At 44.2% G+C, this 18,502-nt stretch overlaps 1 protein-coding gene across 2 annotated transcripts in view; it reads left to right on the top strand.

Moving 5' to 3' along the window:
* Positions 1-18,502, top strand: part of MED13L (mediator complex subunit 13L) — a 299,169-nt gene that overhangs the window by 267,573 nt on the left and 13,094 nt on the right. For both annotated transcript variants that reach the window (XM_039228598.1, XM_039228507.1), the window contains exons 17-25: positions 1,316-2,253; positions 6,336-6,515; positions 7,081-7,304; positions 9,143-9,335; positions 10,300-10,726; positions 11,298-11,517; positions 12,949-13,137; positions 17,185-17,408; positions 17,606-17,748. In XM_039228598.1, coding sequence (XP_039084529.1) covers positions 1,316-2,253; positions 6,336-6,515; positions 7,081-7,304; positions 9,143-9,335; positions 10,300-10,726; positions 11,298-11,517; positions 12,949-13,137; positions 17,185-17,408; positions 17,606-17,748 — 2,738 coding nt within the window. The remainder of the gene's footprint in view (positions 1-1,315; positions 2,254-6,335; positions 6,516-7,080; positions 7,305-9,142; positions 9,336-10,299; positions 10,727-11,297; positions 11,518-12,948; positions 13,138-17,184; positions 17,409-17,605; positions 17,749-18,502) is intronic.

The raw sequence follows: 18,502 nt of genomic DNA, 5'->3' as shown, positions 1-18,502 counted from the left end.
CTTATTATTTTGGTCTCTGAGATAGCAGTGATTGCTAATCAAGGTTTCTGGGTCTTTTTTTAATCTGTTCTCAGAGATACCACTGTGCCTCAGATTTACCATTTCTTTATAGTGCTTGATTTAGATTTTTTTAGGCTGGTAGTTTAGGTAGCTAATTAAAAATCACAAGAAAATTATTTGAAGAGTCATTGCTTTATGACATTCTTCTTTCAAATTGTACTTGAATGAATATGTAGTTTATTGGAAGAACATTAGTTTAAACACAGTATTAATAGATTTCAAAAGAATAAATATCAAATGAAATCTGTATTCTTTTGATACCTTCTAATAGGAAAGAAGGGTCTCATGTGCTGTTTTACATGTACAGCTAAGAGGGTCTGTCAGAAGACTTTTTTACATAATGAAACCGCAGAACGTCCCAGACAAGGTTTTATGCTCTATGTGGCTATTCCAGAAAGAAGTCGTTGCTTCTGGAAAAATAGATAACACAGTTCTGTCAGTCTCTGGGAACTAAAAGTAATTGTGCTATCAGTAATGCATAGCATATTGAAAAATTAAAAATGAACTAAACTTGCGTAGCACTCCACAGAAATCTGGTAGAAGTTTGGAAGCTGTCGTATAGCATGTGTACTTGTAACTTACCTAATTAGTCTTAAGGCCTCCCAGCTACATATGTGGTATTTGTATTTATTGTAGTGTAGTCCTGGCCAGTGGCTTTCCTACAATTGGATTCCCTCATGGTCACTCATTATTATAAAAGCACAGGCCTAGATAGGACTGTATTTTCAACATAGAAGAATGATACGTTTTTGTGTGTGCCTCCTATAGGTAGATCTGTATGATCATCACCTTAGAGAACAAGTACGATGGCAGACTTTCACTTTCAATAAATAACAAAAATGTAATTGTCAGTTAGATGGAAATTTTATCCTCTGGTCTTCTGGCTAATTTAGCATCTGAACTCACGTGTTCATGTTCCACTTAGTAGTTACAGTTTTTCAAAACTACATTGACCAAACTCAACACCATGTTTTCTTCTAAAAGTAGTGAAGTTGAAACTTTGAAAGATTAACATGAAGATTGTGTAGATGTGGAATAAGCAGAAGGAAGATACTATGGTGTATGATACTCTGTACCTTGCTGCTTGCTCTCCCATATGCTTCACTGACTTCTTTGAGTCCTTTTAGTTCTTTTAAGAAACACTTGAGTACACCCAGGGGTATTTGCGGCCCAGCGGCGCGGACGGACGGGGCGACCGCGAGAGCCCTGGCGTGTGTGACATGCGTGCATTCTCACTCGGCCTTCTCTGTTGCAGCAACGTGCCTAGTGTTGGGAGCCTTGCAGACCCAGACTACCTGAATACTCCCCAGATGAACACGCCGGTGACGCTGAACAGCGCTGCCCCAGCCAGCAACAGCGGAGCAGGAGTTTTGCCATCTCCAGCAACCCCTCGCTTCTCTGTCCCCACACCACGGACCCCCAGGACCCCAAGAACTCCCAGAGGTGGGGGCACTGCCAGTGGTCAGGGGTCGGTTAAATATGACAGCACCGATCAGGGGTCACCTGCCTCTACCCCGTCCACCACGCGGCCCCTTAACTCTGTGGAGCCTGCCACCATGCAGCCCATTCCTGAAGCCCACAGTCTCTACGTCACCCTGATCCTCTCCGACTCCGTGATGAACATCTTTAAAGACAGAAACTTTGACAGCTGTTGCATCTGTGCCTGCAACATGAATATCAAAGGGGCGGATGTTGGGCTCTACATCCCCGACTCTTCCAACGAGGACCAGTATCGCTGTACCTGTGGGTTTAGTGCGATTATGAATCGCAAACTTGGCTACAATTCGGGGCTCTTCCTGGAAGATGAGTTGGATATCTTTGGGAAGAATTCTGATATTGGCCAGGCTGCAGAGAGGCGCTTGATGATGTGTCAGACTACCTTCCTCCCTCAGATGGAGGGGGCCAGAAAGTCCCAGGAGCCACCCGTGAGCCTTCTCCTCCTCCTCCAGAGTCAGCATACGCAACCTTTTGCTTCACTGAGTTTCTTGGACTACATTTCCTCCAACAGTCGCCAGACTCTTCCCTGTGTAAGCTGGAGTTACGACCGGGTGCAGGCTGATAATAACGATTATTGGACGGAATGCTTTAATGCCTTGGAGCAGGGCCGACAGTACGTGGATAATCCCACGGGTGGGAAGGTAGATGAAGCGCTGGTGAGAAGTGCCACCGTGCACTCCTGGCCTCACAGCAATGGTAGGTGTCCCGGAGCACATGTTTCCTCTGCAGGTTTTCTCTGTATGCTGGTGAATTACAGGCTTTCTCTGTCCTAGGACAGAAGTTTTAATTTCATTTCTTAAAAGGAACTACAGTGAGAGCTCTGCTGATCATTGTCCTAAATATGAGGACAGGAGAAATGCTTATACTGAGATGAGACACCTTTTGAGCAGAGGAATTATTTTTTGAAAACTTCCTCTCATGTTAATTCCTGTGGGCCATTGGTACTGGAAACCAGTGACTGCCAAGTGTCCGAGCTATTGAGACTATACAGGCTAATAGTTTGCCCACCCTTTCGTGTAGAAATCCACCCATTCTTCTAGATCAGTTTTTCCATGGTACTTCCTCAATGAAGCCTTCTGCCCATTTACAGAGAGCTTTTTCCTTCGTCTGGTTTTCCAGCGTTTTGTATCTTATAACAGTGATCACGGTTTACTTTGTGTTGTGGTTCCCGAGGCATGTCACTGGCTCTTCTATGATTGAAAGCTCCAGTTGACAAATAGCTGTGCTCATGAGCTCTAAGCATGCCAGGGAACTTGCCATTCCCATCCTTTATTTGTTCACTACACTGTGCTGCATCCTGGGAGATAAAGTGACTGAAAAAGACAAGGTACCTCTCTGAGGGACTTTCTGATCTATTCTAGAAGATGTACATTAATCAAATAATTACACAAATCAGCATACTATTAGAAACCATTATGGGGCGCCTGGGTGGCTTAGTCGGTTAAGCGTCCGACTTTCGCTTAGGTCATGATCTCGCGGTTCGTGGGTTCGAGCCCCGCGTCGGGCTCTGTGCTGACTGCCAGCTCAGAGCCTGGAGCCTGTTTCAGTCTGTGACTCCCTCTCTCTGACCCTCCCCTGCTCATGCTGTCTCTCTCTCTCTCCTAGAAATAAAAAAAAAAAAGAAACCATTATAAGCAATGAAAGCATGGGGTAGGGGAGCCTCCCTAGACTGGGGAGGGGTCAGGGCAGACCTCCTTGAAGAAGTAGATACATCAGAGATTTCAATACTGAGTACCGATTAACCTGGATAAAGAGGGTGGAGAGCAAGGAGCTGTGTCCCAGGCAGAAGGAGCAAGAATGAAGACCCGGAGTTTATAGAGAGAGAGAGAGCTTGGGGCTTTCACAGAGCTGAAGGAAGCCTGCAGCTGGCTAGATTTCCAAGAACGTTTTGAGACCTGCTGGGGCTGAGGTCTTTATCCCTAGAGCCCAAACAAGTCATTGACGGGTTTATGAAGAGGCATGGAGATCAGATTTGTGTAGTTCATAAACACAGACTCTCAGGGACAGTTGAGCGGCCAACTTCGGCTCAGGTCATGGTCTCGCAGTTCACAAATTCGAGCCCTGTGCCGGGCTCTGTGCTGCCAGCTCAGAGCCTGGAGCCTGCTTCACATTCTGTGTCTCCCTCTCTCTGTGCCCCTCCCCTGCTCACTCACTTGCTCTCTCTGTCTCAAAAATAAATTTTAAAAAATTTCTAAAAACTGAAACAATACTCTCTGCAGTGCAGGCTGTGGATTTGGAAATGGCAGGAGCGGTGGAGAAAGTCTGGGTTTAGTGCAGTGGCTCATGTAAGAAGTAATAGCTTGGTCTCATGTCTTAGCAAAGGAGATGGAAGAGAAGTGGAAACACCCGGGAGACGCTAAGGAAGTGGTGGGACGGCACGACTTGGCAGTTGGGTTGGACTTGGGGCTCAGGGAGAACAAGAAGACACCCGGGTTTGTGATGCATTTACCCAGGCGGATAGTGATGTCATTCAAAGATAGGGGTACTGGAGGAAGACCTGGTCTGGGGAGAAAGCCCCTGAGCTGAGTTGTGGTGATTTTAAAGGTCCCTTCTGAGAGAGCCAGGTAGAGATGTTAAGTAGACACTTGGGACTTTCATGGGCCTGCGGCTCAGGGGGAAGGGAGTGGTTGGCTTGTAGGTGGGAGCTCAAGTCAGAAGCACAGAGGAGGAGGGACGCTTACTGAGGAGGTGGGCAAAACTAGACCCACAAGAGGGCTTGGGACAGAGCTTTACTGAATCGCTCTATGTAACCGAGTTCAAGAAAGAGCGGGTGGTCAATAAGCATTAAAGCACTGCTGAGCTTTTAAGATGAGGTTTAAACCTGTCTTTTGACCGTGGTGAGGGCTGCTCTGTAGAGGGGTGGGAACAGTCAGGCCGGATCGGTCGGTTATGTGAATGAAACACAGACCCTGTCCTGAGCAGCTCTCAGCCTTGTAGGGGAGAAGGTTGTATAATCTTTTCAAATACAGTTTGAAATCTGGAGTAAAACCATGGCTCGAGGATAGAGATCAGTGGAGTAGGGGCGATAGGCATTTTCTGAGTAGCCAAGCAAGGCAGTTCTTGTAGATGGAGACTCCCCAGGAAGTACTCAAGGGTGGCACTCATTTCTGTAACTGCTCAGGTTTGAGCTCAGTGCCTTATACTTAGCAGGCCTTTAATTAATGTCTGTGAGATGAATTTATGAATTAAAAAAAATACAGTCTTTCCCCTAAAGAAATGTGGGTGATTATCTTGGGTGGTTCCTTTTACTAGATAGTAGCCCTCAGACAGAAAAGCATTCTGTGGGTGGATCAGTACTGTCATCTTTGGCTATGAAAAATAGCAGATTTGATTGCAGGGGAGGTGTGGGCTCCAAAGTCAGAAGCTTTCAAGTCCCAGACAGCCGATGCAAATGCACGGTGCGGGAGCCGGGTCTGCGAACAGCAGTGCCCTCAATTGTGTCTCACGGTACACTTGCCGTTCTGTGTGCCCAGGAATAGCCCCTAAGAAGTATGTCTGCTTTTTAGTTTTCTCTAACCTGTGGTCTTCTCGCTCTGTCATTTTCCAGCTTTTGATAGAGCCGTGGGTACGAGAAGTACTTTTTTCTTTACTATAAGTAAAAAAAAGCAGCACAGGCTCGAAGGTGAAGGCGATTACCACCGCTTCATTGTCAGGCAAGCAGCAGGGCCGAGCGAGCGGAGTGAGAGCGAGCAGAGCCGGGGGCAGGGGACGGCTGCACGCCCGCTCCGGCACGGCTGTGTGCGCAGGGAGGTGGCTCTGAGCCCACGCTCCCCGGGCCTCCCGGCTCTTCAGGAGGTGTTGGAAATTTAGGTCTGCCGCTTGTGTTCGATTTAGGGGATACACCTAGAAATGTCGTAAGCACTGTGTGTTTCAGATTTCGTTGGTAGGTGAATCTGAGATTTCCGTCTGTGCCCCTCTCCTGATCAGCTAGAAAAGGACACAGAGGGAAAGGTGTTGGGTAAGCGGCTGTGCGGGTTCATAGCTGGTCCCCTCAGACTTGATGAGCTCTTTCATCGGATCCTTCTGAGAATTTGATGAGTGTGACAGCCCTTCCTGCCTGGGAAAGAGTACACGCATATGTACGTGCAGGCACCGTTTTACATGGAGTTTGAGAGGTTTCTCAGATTCCCCATTAAGAGCCCGTCCTCCTAGTAGGAGGAATGTTTGTTCTGAAGCCCTGAGTCCCACCCTCGTCTGGACGGACGGCCTCTCGTCCTGGCCTGGCCTTCGCCACGGCTCCCTGTGCCTCTGACCACGTGCAAGGCCGCCATTCTCTTGTGCACTCGGTGTTTTGTGAAAGTATTTTACCGTAGCAGCATTTTTTAACAGTTTTTAAAAGCTTCTGTTTATGTTTTTCCCTGCACTTAACAATTCCAAGACATTGGCATTTGTAAATAAAAGTAGGACAATAATTAAGAACCTTTTGTAGAGTTTCTTATGTGACCTTGGAAACAGGATCGTATGATTTGAAAGAGCAGGCCTGTCCATCTTTTTACTTCAAAGCAGTTCTGAGTTAACCTCTTTAATGTAGAGTAATGTATTTCTCCTTTTATTATTTCCAGTAATAAATATAAATTACTTTATAATAATAAAGTACCCTTGCTGTTGCCTGGTAAGTCAAGCACTTGAGAATCCACTAAAAATAGTAAAAATAGAATCTGCCAGCAGTGGCCTCTCTGTCGTGGGCTGTGGCTCAGGTCCAGAATTACCGTAGGAAAGAGGACAGTGCCAGTCCCGCTTTATGATTTCTGTTCCTCTCCGCGTGCTCTCTCTCGCAGTGCTGGACATCAGCATGCTCTCCTCCCAGGACGTGGTGCGTGTGCTGCTGTCTCTGCAGCCCTTCCTCCAGGACGCCATCCAGAAGAAGCGCACAGGCAGGACCTGGGAGAACATCCAGCACGTGCAGGGACCGCTCACCTGGCAGCAGTTCCACAAGATGGCAGGCCGGGGCACCTACGGTAGAGTGTCTTCCTGCTTACATTCCTCCAGAGGCCGTGTCCGCTCCTGCCAGGCCCCGCCTCGCTGACAAAACAGCTTCTTCTTTTACACGGCTGTTAAGCTTGGTAATCTCGTTTCTTTCCTAAAGTCAGCTTGGAGTTAAGTTTTCTAAGCACCCTTGGCCGAATCAAGGGCAATGAGGAAAGTAATCCGTAAAGAGCATATTCCTTAGATCGTCCCCATCTTCCTGATCCTCATTGTACTTTCATCTGGGTGAACTTCCGAGCGAGTCCTATCCGCTTCTTCATAGTCGGGATTATCATGCTTAAAGCAAGTGATGTAGTGCTGCTTGGGGAACTAAACTCGCTCTAGTCTGCCCTCCGATCCCCCTGAACCCTTATAAGCATGTTCTGACTCTTCTGAATCAGGTCCTTTGTCAGGGGCCATGTAATTAGAGGATTTGAAGAATACTTGTGAGCGTTATCCAGTGAACCTGCAAGGAAACTTCTGATGCCAGCAAGGACCTTCTGTGTTGTCCCAGTTGCGGAAAACTTCAGCACCTTCTAAACTACACTGTCGTTACAGGTTCGGAGGAGTCCCCTGAGCCGTTGCCCATCCCCACTCTGCTGGTAGGCTATGACAAGGACTTCCTCACCATCTCGCCGTTCTCCTTACCATTTTGGGAGAGGCTGCTGTTGGACCCGTACGGGGGCCACCGTGATGTTGCCTATATTGTGGTGTGTCCAGAAAACGAGGCCTTGCTCGAAGGAGCCAAAACTTTTTTCAGGGACTTGAGCGCTGTATATGAGGTGAGAATGACCTGAAAATCACTGTTGTGACATGAGTCCTCACATTGTTTCTAGCTCCCACTGAATTTTAAAGAACAAGTATCTTCAAAGTAGGTCTCAAAGAAAATTTGCAGATAGTTGGAGGATGGAGGCAAGAATTAAATTGGCAAGTTTTCCTGGAAGTAAATTGCTTTTCTCTTGTTAGGTTCAGAAGACTTTGCTCTACCAGCCTTACCATGCAACTTACAATTCTGTCAGCTGTTTTTTCCTCATTTGTGTGCTTGAGTTTAAAAGTGTTGCTTACCAGGGTGTGTTCTGGCTGTTCGGAAGATGGCTTTAAAAAAAGAAAGCACATCTTTTGGGGGCGGGGGGGTAGAGAGCATCCTGAAAACAGTATAAAAATGTTTAGCTTGAAGATTTCTGTATCAAAAGATGAGTTTAATGAATCATGTCCCTGTTGTGTATTTAACACTACATTCATCTTAATACTAAAATTTTGATACAGGCTACAGGTTAATAATGTAATAACCATAATAATTTAAAAGCCAGGTAGATAGTTTTATATATTTATCACGTAATATACTATTGCTTTTGAAAAATTAGAATCATGTGTATCTCTGAAGAGTATGTTCCACATTTGTTTTGGCCAAAGTATACGTACACTAAATTCTTCGTACCTATACTTCTAATGTCTTCATTTTGGGCAGGATTAAATGAAATCCGTATTTAGGGAGAACTGTGACAGGCATATTATAAACATTACAAGGGTGTTTGTTAAATAAGATGCCAAGTTGAATTTCAAAATATGTCATAACAGAACATTCGCTATTTAGAAGTGGGTGGGTACACATGAAATAGTGAACTTCTGTATTGCTACAAAGAAGTGAGGAGATGCATGAGGTAATGGCATCAGTTAGGCCCCTGAAGGAAACCCTTAGATATAGTAATTCTACACGTACCTGATCCATGGATGTGTCATAACACTGAATCATAAAGACCGTAACACAGAAAACTTGTGTAAGCAATTTTTTAAAAGCCCAGCCATTCTCTTGAATGAAGCTTTCAACATAAGTTACAAAACGGATCTTTTTAGGTCCCAGGGACTATTAGGATTGCTTATTTGGCAGTAGTGCATCCCTGGTGAAGAGAGTGTATGCAGAAGATTTTGTAGGGGCTGAGTAAGCCTATAGTTATCAGCTTTAACAAGGGATAAAATGGGCTCTCCTTTTGGGGAATAGATGGTTAAGAAGCTTACTTTTTGCAGGTGTGTTATATTAAGTCTTTGCTGTAAGTGCCCATTTAATGTCCTAGAAATTAATAGCAGAATCTCATTGTGCTTAAAACAACTATTTACTTTTAAAAAGTGATCAGCATATCCACTGCTTCAGTGGCCTCTGCTATTGGTGATCCCCAAATGTCTGTGACAGTGTAACAGATGGCCCATAAAATTTTAATGTTATCTTATGGGAAAACATTATGAGTAGGGATTACTTAAGAGGTTTTAGCGGACATATGTGTCTCAGTCAGCCTTAGTAGGCAGGAATCTGGTTAATTCTTTACTTGACTATTAGCAATCAGGTAATACTCAGCAGTCTTCCCTAGCACGGGAGGAAGTGGCTGAGGTGAAGAAATCTTTGTTTTTCTTGAGAGAGGCTGGTCCAGGTTTTGGAGAGACAGCTAGGAGTCTCAGCATACATTCATTAGAATGAGCAGAAAGGACCGGCTTAGAATGTGGCTTTGGTTGCTTGTGGTAACGCGAAAAGAAAACGCACAATACTTCCGTGTGTATGGTGAAGAATTTCCCCCTCTAAGCACAGGAATGCTTCCTGTTGTAAGTAACGGTGTCGTTTGTGGTCCAGATGTGTCGGCTTGGGCAGCACAAGCCCATCTGCAAAGTGCTCCGAGATGGGATCATGCGCGTGGGGAAGACTGTGGCACAGAAGCTGACGGATGAGCTTGTGAGCGAGTGGTTTAACCAGCCTTGGGGCAGTGAGGAGAATGACAATCATTCCAGACTCAAACTTTATGCGCAAGTTTGCCGCCATCACCTAGGTAAACGAGAATTTATTTGGGAAAGGAGAATCTGAGAAGTAAAATAGCAGATTGCCACCTTTTGGAAAGCAGTGTGCCCTGCTGCTTTTACCTCAGGTAGCTTTAGGGCTCCATTACTGTATTTATTTGGGTCTAATTTCTGCATTCTGGGTCCTTAAATGCTCAATTTTATGTGCACAACATTTTTTTTTTTTTTGAACATTCATTTAGGTTTGAGAGACAGAGAGAGACAGAGTGTGAGCAGGGGAGGGGCAGAGAAAGAGGTAGACACAGAATCCGAAGGAGGCTCCAGTCTCTGAGCTGTCAGCACAGAGCCCGACGTGGTGCTCTAACTCACGAACTGTGAGATCATAACCTGAGCCGAAGTCGGACATTCAAACGACTGAGCCACCCAGGCGCCCCTGAAGTCAGACCCTTAACCAACTGAGCCACCCAGGCGCCCCATATGTGCACTACATTCTCTAAAAGCAGTTTGAAGTTGCCTATAGAAGTCATATCTGATTTACTCCACATTTTGAAAACTCGGCAGCAGGACTTGGTATTAACTGCTGAAGTTCAGCCTGCTTCCCAAGAGAGTCCTGGAAGCTTTAAAGCCACCGCGCGCAGGCGCCTGGCACCCCGCCCCCCCCCCCCCCCCCCCGCCGGCTGTGGGATGGGCAGCCTCCCTGTTGGCAGTGAAGGCACGCAGGCAGATTCAGTCTGAAAGGCACATTTTACAAGTGATTCATTTTCTCTGTTTTCAAATAAGCCTCTTCCCCAGAACGAGCACACATAGCCCCTGGTTCACCACCACGTTTGCAGAGCACACAGGCCTCTGTTCAAGCGTGGAGATAGCATCTCGGGCGTCATAGTCAGAGCACTGCAGCCTGAAAACGTAATTTTCTTAAAGTGACAATTCTACTTTCTGATTCAGTGTGATGCTGCCGAACGTTGCTGACGCCACCTCTCTCATGTACTCTTTCAGCACCTTATCTAGCCACTCTGCAGCTCGATAGCAGCCTGTTGACGCCACCTAAGTACCAGTCCCCACCAGCAGCAGCACAGGCACAAGCTACACCCGGGACCGCTGGGCCTCTCGCTTCAAATTCAGGATCAGCAGCGCCCTCGGCTGGCAGTGCATTCAATCCCACCTCTGGCAGCAGTTCCGGGAACCCTGCGGCAGGCGGCCCGGCCCCCGGGTCCTCTGTGCCGCCCGCCTCCGCGTCCGCCCCTGCTCCTGTCGTTAACCAGATCAGCACTACCTCTTCTTCAGGATTCAGTGCTAGTGTCGGAGGGCAGAACCCCAGCACCGGGGCCAGTTCTGCAGAGAGAACGCAAGGGAACGTAGGCTGTGGCGGGGACCCGGAGCCTGGGCAGAGCTCCTCTCAGCCCTCGCAGGACGGACAAGAAAGGTACGCTGCTCGCCAGTTGGCGGCGCGTGGCTTCAGCTCCGACCCCTTCCCCGCTCTTCTGCACCCCACTCTCCTCCTCACCCTCCCGAGTGTCTGAGTCTCGTGAGGTGCCCTGTTTCTCTCCTTCCCAGAAGGAGGTTGTGACTGTCAGTCTGTAGCTCCCGTGTTAAGACATTCAGGACTTCATATAAACTTACTATTATTAAGCTTATTAGCTTCGTAGTAAGCTGATACTGTTAATACTGCTATCAGTATTATTATATGAACATAACATAGAATCAGTAAGCTATTACCACTCACAATAATAGTATTATAAAACATCTTTTTAGAATGTGGCCCCAGGAAAGAGAGGGAGTTGAAGAAGAGATCTCCCACTCACAGGAGTAGGATGTTGTCATTTTCCATCCGCCTTGGTGCTAACTGGCTTGGTTTGCCTTCCTTGCGATGACATGATACATAGTAATGTTACAGTCAGTCTGGAAGCATTGTCCGGGGTTAGTGTACTCGGGTATTGATGTAGCTTGTGTAATTTATATTTCCTTGTGCATCTCATAAGTGTCTCTCCCTGCAGTGTCACAGAAAGGGAAAGGATAGGAATTCCCACCGAGCCCGACTCTGCAGACAGCCAAGCCTACCCGCCAGCCGTTGTCATTTACATGGTGGACCCCTTCACCTACACTGCAGACGAAGACTCCACTTCTGGAAACTTTTGGCTGTTGAGTTTGATGCGCTGCTACACAGAGATGCTGGATAATTTACCTGAGCATATGAGAAGTTCTTTCATTCTCCAGGTAACTGCAAGAACTGTCTGCAACTTTCTTTTTAGCTTTTGTTATTTTTATGAAAGCGAATACAGGTGTGTGGTTTCTTTTTCATTGGAAGTACCTAAAGGAAAAAATTGTTCATAATTCTACCTTTACATTAGGCCACCATTACCATTTTGGTGTATTTCTAGCCCCTCTTTGTGTATGTTAGTTTACAAAATTGAGATCATACTTTCAGTATTATTTTTAGTCCTTTTATACTTAACATATATTGAATGCTTTTCTCTCTTATTGAAAATTCTCACAAGCAGCGTTTGTAATGACTGCATATTCTCCATATTTAAGTATTACTGTACAGTTAGAGACTTAATTTGTTTCTATTTTTCACTATTAGAAATAAAGCTATAATAAACATATTTATATGTAACCTCTTTTTCATAGTTCAGGGCATTTCTTAAAGTGAATTCTTAGATACATAGATTCCGATAAACAACGCCAGACTCCTTTCAGGACCGTTACATTTATTTACATTCCCTTTGGCAGTGAACAAGCGTGCCTCTTTCACTACAGCCTTGCCAGCTTTATAGTGTAATAATTGTATAAGATTTTGATAATCGGTGAAAAATGATACCTTAGGTGTTTGGGATTTGTTTTACTGTCACTTTCATTGAAGCCATCTTATGGAATTAAAATATTGAAAGTAAAGTTAACAGGATAGATTGTTTTTCATTGTTGTGAAGTTTGTGTCTCTCATGCTTAGATAATAATTCCAAAGATATGATGCACACTATGTGTATGTATGACGGAAAGGAGAACTACATTAAAAAGTAAATTGTAAAAGTTTGGAGCATGGCAATAATAAATTGAGACTTTATCCCTAGAAGGGAACAGGGACTGTGACTTGACCACCGAGATAGCACCTCTTCGTCCATTGCTGGTGAGCCTTCGTAGCAGAGGGTTTTAGGTCATCTACGGAATTCAGACTGAGTTGTATCATGTTTGGCATTTATATATTTTATTTTATTTATTTTTTAAAGTGTATTTATTTTGAGAGAGACTGAGCATGAGCAGGGGAGGGGCAGAGAGAGAGGGAATCCTAAGCAGGCTCCATGAGGTCAGTGCAGAGCCCAAGACGGGGCTCAAAACCCACAAAACCATGAGATCATGACCCGAGCTGAAATCAAGAGTTGGACCGATGCTTGACCGATTGAGTGATCCAGATGTTCCTCTTTTATCTTATTTTTAAGATTTTGTTTTTAAGTGATCTCTACACACAAATGGGTCCCGAACTCACAACCCTGAGGTCAAGAGTCAGAGCTCCGCTGACTGAGCCGGCAGGCGCCCCTTGTGTATTTTACGACTACAGTTTCCTGCCTCAATTCGGCAAAGAATTTCGTCCTCCAGCTTTCCTGTTGGCGCATTCGATCCCAGTTCCTGGTTTTGTTTGTGTTTGTGCAGATCGTGCCTTGCCAGTACATGCTGCAGACAATGAAGGACGAACAAGTTTTCTACATTCAGTACTTGAAGTCCATGGCCTTCTCGGTGTACTGCCAGTGCCGGCGCCCTCTGCCCACACAGATCCATATCAAGTCCCTCACGGGGTTCGGGCCCGCCGCCAGCATTGAGATGACCCTCAAGAACCCAGAGGTGGGTAGGAGCACAGCAGACATTTCGAATAGAGCACTTTTATACCAGATGTGCAAACCAGGCGAGTTGGTTGCTTGGTTGGTCTTCTGCCTTGATTGGGAGTGGTGGGTTTCTTTGATCCTTAATTTAAAATAGAGGAGATACTTCTCTAAACTTGTGATTTGGGAGACAAGAGGCAAGCGAACTCTCGGTGTTTTCTTGGTGTAGGATCTAAGGCAACAACACACTCACCACTTTTACTTAGTGATGCTTGACTTTTCCTGTGTATATTTTGTTCTTTATTTTTGGAAGCTAATCTGTGTGTTGAATCACTGACTTCCTTCCCCAGCTCTTTTCTGTCCTGGTATCACAGTTGTTTGTGAATCAGGGATTCCTTGTTTTCTGCTGCACACTTTTACAGGAGCTGCTCTCCCCTCCCTGGTCTCCATGCTTTTTCTCTCCAGCATCTTACACCTGCTTCCTACAGATGGGCTCCTCTAGGGGAATTTGAAAACACCAAACAGAAGTCGTGCACTTCTTTTATTTTACTAATCACTTTATCCTAAAGATAGATGAACAGGACAGTGTTTAGAATTTTCAGAGCCTTCCAAACTCATTTCCCACAACTTTTATTGCATGGAAAAATCACCTATTAATAAAAGCCAGCAAATACCTCTTCACCAGAAAAGAACTTAAAAACACCAAAAACCACTGATTTTAGTTGATAATGAAAATTTTTCTCGAAGACTCACTGAAATGCTTATCTCTTGGATGAGTAAAAGCTTAGGGGAAAAAATGAGGCCTCTAGTTAGTAACACACTTGTCACTTGGTTCAGGGCATCCTGGTCCCATCGGAAGCAGCTACTTAGCCGACAGCCGCCTCCCCTCTGTGGCTGTGTACAGTTCTGTCTCTGGCTGTGTAGGTTGGTGTATTCTTTTGAGTTTTAATTTTTTCATTCTTGGGAGCAGTTCATCTATTTTAGTTCATCCGTTAGCTTTTTCGAGGATAAAAAAATTGAATTTGTTTCTACTTGTTCTTCCTTTGTCTCCAGAAATTGAGGTATTGCCTTTCTTTACAAACTTAGCATCTTTTAGCTCTTTACCTCTTGTGGTTATTCTGCAGTTCAGATGCGATCATTCCTTCCGCTTTGATGAGGAGTTAGCACCATTTCAGTGATCACTGATAATGTTCCGTAGTTTCCTGGAGGGTGGGGGGGAAGGCTGAGTACCTGTATCAAGATGTCCTAAGGGTTACCTCTAAGTCATAAAGACTCTGCACACTCGCAGAACACCCACAGTAGTTCATGAGATCAAGTGAGGCTCGGGTACAAATAAATGGCCAAAAATATGCTTTCTTTTCCCTTTTCTTTGGAACAGGAAGAGAAATAAATCATTTGTCTTTTTTAAAAACCAAAGGATCAAATGTTCTGAATATTTTCCAAGGTTTATAAGATTTACTTGTATTATGGTCACAGTTAATGCCACAGGCCACTGCTACCTCAGTCTGCAGCGAGAACGTGACGCTTGCATTCAGGAAGTACCGCTGCACGTCTGCGGAGCACCAGGTGCTGTGTTAGGTGCCAAGGACACAGGCGAACAAAGCAGCCGGGCCTCTGTGCCCAGGGGCCCCAGTGCTCTCCCATGGTGCCTGTCACAGCAGAAAGAACGTGTTTTAGGACTGACCGTGCAAGCATTAGGAGAAAACCTACTGCTGCTGTCACTTTTGATCTTCAGAGAATAGCCAGTGTCTCCGAAACATTTGGAGAAGGATATTTTACCTCACGCTATATCACAGGTTCTCTGTCACGTCTAAGATATTTGACATTTAACCTTCTACTTTATGCAGAACTTTTCAGCCAATCTCACCTGGACTGTTTTGTCTTATTTTGTTTGAAAGCTTCATTGAGACATAATTCGCATATACTAACATCCACCCTTTTACAAATTGTTTAGTTTGGTGGTTTTTAGTTTAGTCACAGAATGGTACAGCTATCACTGCTGTCTAATTTTAGAACATTTGAACAACCCAGAAAGAAACTGCATACCTGTTAGCAGTGACTCACTCCCCCGCCCCCACCCTTGGCAGCCACTAGCCTGCATTCTGTCTCCATGCAGTTGCCTGTTCCGGACACTGCGTATGAACGGATCATACAGTCTGTAATCCTTCGTGGCTGGCTTCTTTCATTTAGCATGTTTTCTACATTCATCCATGTCACAGTGTGTGTGTTTTATTTCTTTTTATGGTTCAGTAATATTCCATTGTATGAATATACCACATTTAGGATAATCATTCTTTGGTGTATAGATATTTGGGTTTTTCTGCTTTTTAGCTTTTGTGAATAATACTGCCGTGAACATTTGTGCACAGTGTTTATGTGTAAAATGTTTTCCGTTCTCTTGGTAAATACCTACGAGTAGTCTTTGCAGGTGGAGGGAGAATGAATAGATCAGTGATAGGATTCGCTTTGAAACTTTGAGCAAGTTACTGAATATCTCTAGGCCTGTGTTTTGGATCCCTAAAATGAAGGAATTGAATTAGATTCTGTCTCAGGTCTTTATTTTAGCTTTAAAATTCTGTAATTCCATTATCAACTATTTTTTTTATGATATATCTATATGCATACAGGTATATAGTTCAGGGGTCAGCAGCCGGCTGTAGGTACAGTCCAGCCTGTAGCCTGTATTTGTATGACCTGGATAAGAATGATTATTATATTTTTTAAAAATGTTTATTTATTTATTTTGAAAGAGAGTGCAGGGGAAAGGGGCAGAGAGATGGAGAGAGAGAGACTTCCAAGCGGGCTTCATGCAGGGCTAGATCTCACAAACCAGGAGATCATGACCTGTGCCGAAATCAAGAGTCTATGCTTAACTGACTGAGCTACCCAGGTGCCCCAGAGTGATTATTACATTTTTAAAAAGAGAAGAATATTCTTAAGAGAGACCCCTAAAGCCTAAAATATTTACTATCTTTTATAGAAGTTTGCTGACTGGTACTGTATTTCATTGTTGAAATGTGTATAACGGCTGTAAATAATGGTGCCAACTAAATTTTGTCACAGTTTAACTGTCTACAATGTTTGTCTTACTGGTAACAGTGAAGTTTTGATTTCTTCAATCGCTCATACACACACACACACACACACACACACATTCACACACACACAAGTATAATTTACACACTGAAAAATACCCGATCATAAGTATACCGCTTGATGAACTTTGACTAAATACAGCATATAACAAGCACAAGAAACAAAACATAAGAAGCATCGAGAAACCTTCTTCCTGTCCCTTCTAGACATTCTGTCAGTAATCAGTATTCTGACGTAAAGCAACAAAGTTTTGCCTGGTTTTGACTTTCATGTAAATTGAGGCACATAATTTATAGTTTTTTGTGTCTGGCTTCTTTTACTCAGTGTTGAGATTAATTGTTCTGTTCCTTGTTGTGGTAGTTTTTTTCATTTCCTTGCTATTTGATATTCTGATTGTGTAACTATAACACAGTCTGTCTTTCGTTTTACTGTTGATGGGTATTAGGTTATTTTTTATTTGGAGCTATTATGATTAATACCTGTCCTTTGGTAAACATATATGTCCATTTGATTGGGTCACAGGATATGTGTGTTTGACTTTAGCAGATACCGTCAAACACCTTTGCAAAGCGGTTCATCACCATCAGTGTATGAAAGTTCTAGTGACCCCACATTCTCCCTGATACCCAGCGTTTTCTTTTTTTTATTTGACTTTCTGGTGGGTATATAGTGCTATCTCATTGTGGTTTTAATTTCTGCTGTCTTGATGACTAATGAAGTTGGGCTGATTTACTTACTAAAATAGTAATTTCTTTTAAAAATTAAAAGAAGCTTTGGTTTGATTGGGGTTTCCTAGCTGATGTCACTTACACAATCTTTGTTTTCTGTGTTACCATTATTATTTACATGTGTAATACTGCTGGGGGTGGGGGCAGTCTATCCATTGCTCCCTATTGGTTTCAAGTGCTATTCTGGGTTTTGTTGGAAACGTTAAGTGGTTTTGTGTTGACACTGACTTTTATTTTGATTTCAGCGACCCAGTCCAATCCAGCTTTACTCCCCTCCTTTTATACTGGCCCCAATCAAAGATAAGCAGACGGAGCTGGGAGAGACTTTTGGGGAGGCGAGCCAGAAGTACAACGTGCTCTTTGTGGGCTACTGTCTGTCTCATGACCAGCGCTGGCTCTTGGCTTCCTGCACTGACCTCCATGGGGAATTACTAGAAACCTGTATTGTAAATATTGCTTTACCAAACAGGTGAGGAGCCTGTGTGTTTATGCTACATATGAATCGATACCGTGCCTCTCCTCAGATATGAGTTTTTCTGATTTTCCTGTCTAAATGCACTCGGTGCCATGTGGTGGGTGGGTTCTTTGGAATTTTCTGAGTTTTGTCTTATTAAGCGATAACTTAGACTCATTTGGGGACCCCTTGCCCACTTCTTTCTTTTGTAGATCACGGAGGAGTAAAGTATCTGCACGTAAAATTGGACTACAGAAGTTATGGGAGTGGTGCATAGGTATTGTCCAAATGACATCTCTACCCTGGAGAGTGGTAATCGGCAGACTTGGGCGGCTTGGCCATGGTGAGCTTAAAGGTGAGAGACTCTGCAAGCAGTACTGGAAACAAAGGAAAAGGGTTGAACTACTGTCCCTAACTGAGCTGACCGAGAAAATGGTCAAGTTGGTAGTAAGAGTAAAGCAGATTTTTACTTTCTGATTCTTTTAAATGTACAGGATAAACTGGCAGTTTGTAAACTTTTCATCATCAACCAAATGATGTAACCAAAGAAATCTTAAATATTGAATCCCAATATATAAGACCAAAAAAAAGTATGAACATAAAAGTGATACTCTGTAAATTAGAATTTCTAACATTTATTTTTGTACTGGGTCAGTGAGATCAGGTCAGTTTTAATGTGAAAATTTAAAGACATATGGATGCTAGAATCAACTTAACTTTCTTTTATTATTTTTCTTGATTGATGGTGACGTAATTTGTGTTTGTTTTGGTTGCACGAGAGCCAGGCGGTCCTGATTTACAAGGGCCAGTAGGTGCAGGTTGGAATAGGCTTTACTCACGTCGCCACGGTCTGATATTTTTCAGCCTGGAAGCTTAAGAGAGCAGACTTCCATAAGTTGGGCCCCAGTATACCTGCCAGCTGCTAATGTTCCCTGTCCTTAATGTAACAGTCAGTCAACAAGGCACTAAAAGTAACTAACAACACAACTGACCGACTGGGCGGCAGCAACCTTGCCTGGCTGTGAGCCTGCTCATTTGCTGTGCTTGTGTAGCTACTTGACATGAGCAGTATGCATAGGCCTCCGTTATTTTTTTAAAGCCTTAGTAAT

The sequence above is a fragment of the Hyaena hyaena genome, unplaced genomic scaffold (assembly GCF_003009895.1).
Source record: "Hyaena hyaena isolate Hyena2069 unplaced genomic scaffold, ASM300989v1 scaffold_0, whole genome shotgun sequence".
Taxonomy (NCBI): Eukaryota; Metazoa; Chordata; class Mammalia; order Carnivora; family Hyaenidae; genus Hyaena; species Hyaena hyaena.
Note: the sequence above shows the minus strand (reverse complement) of the source record. Positions and strands in the feature narration are given on the sequence as shown.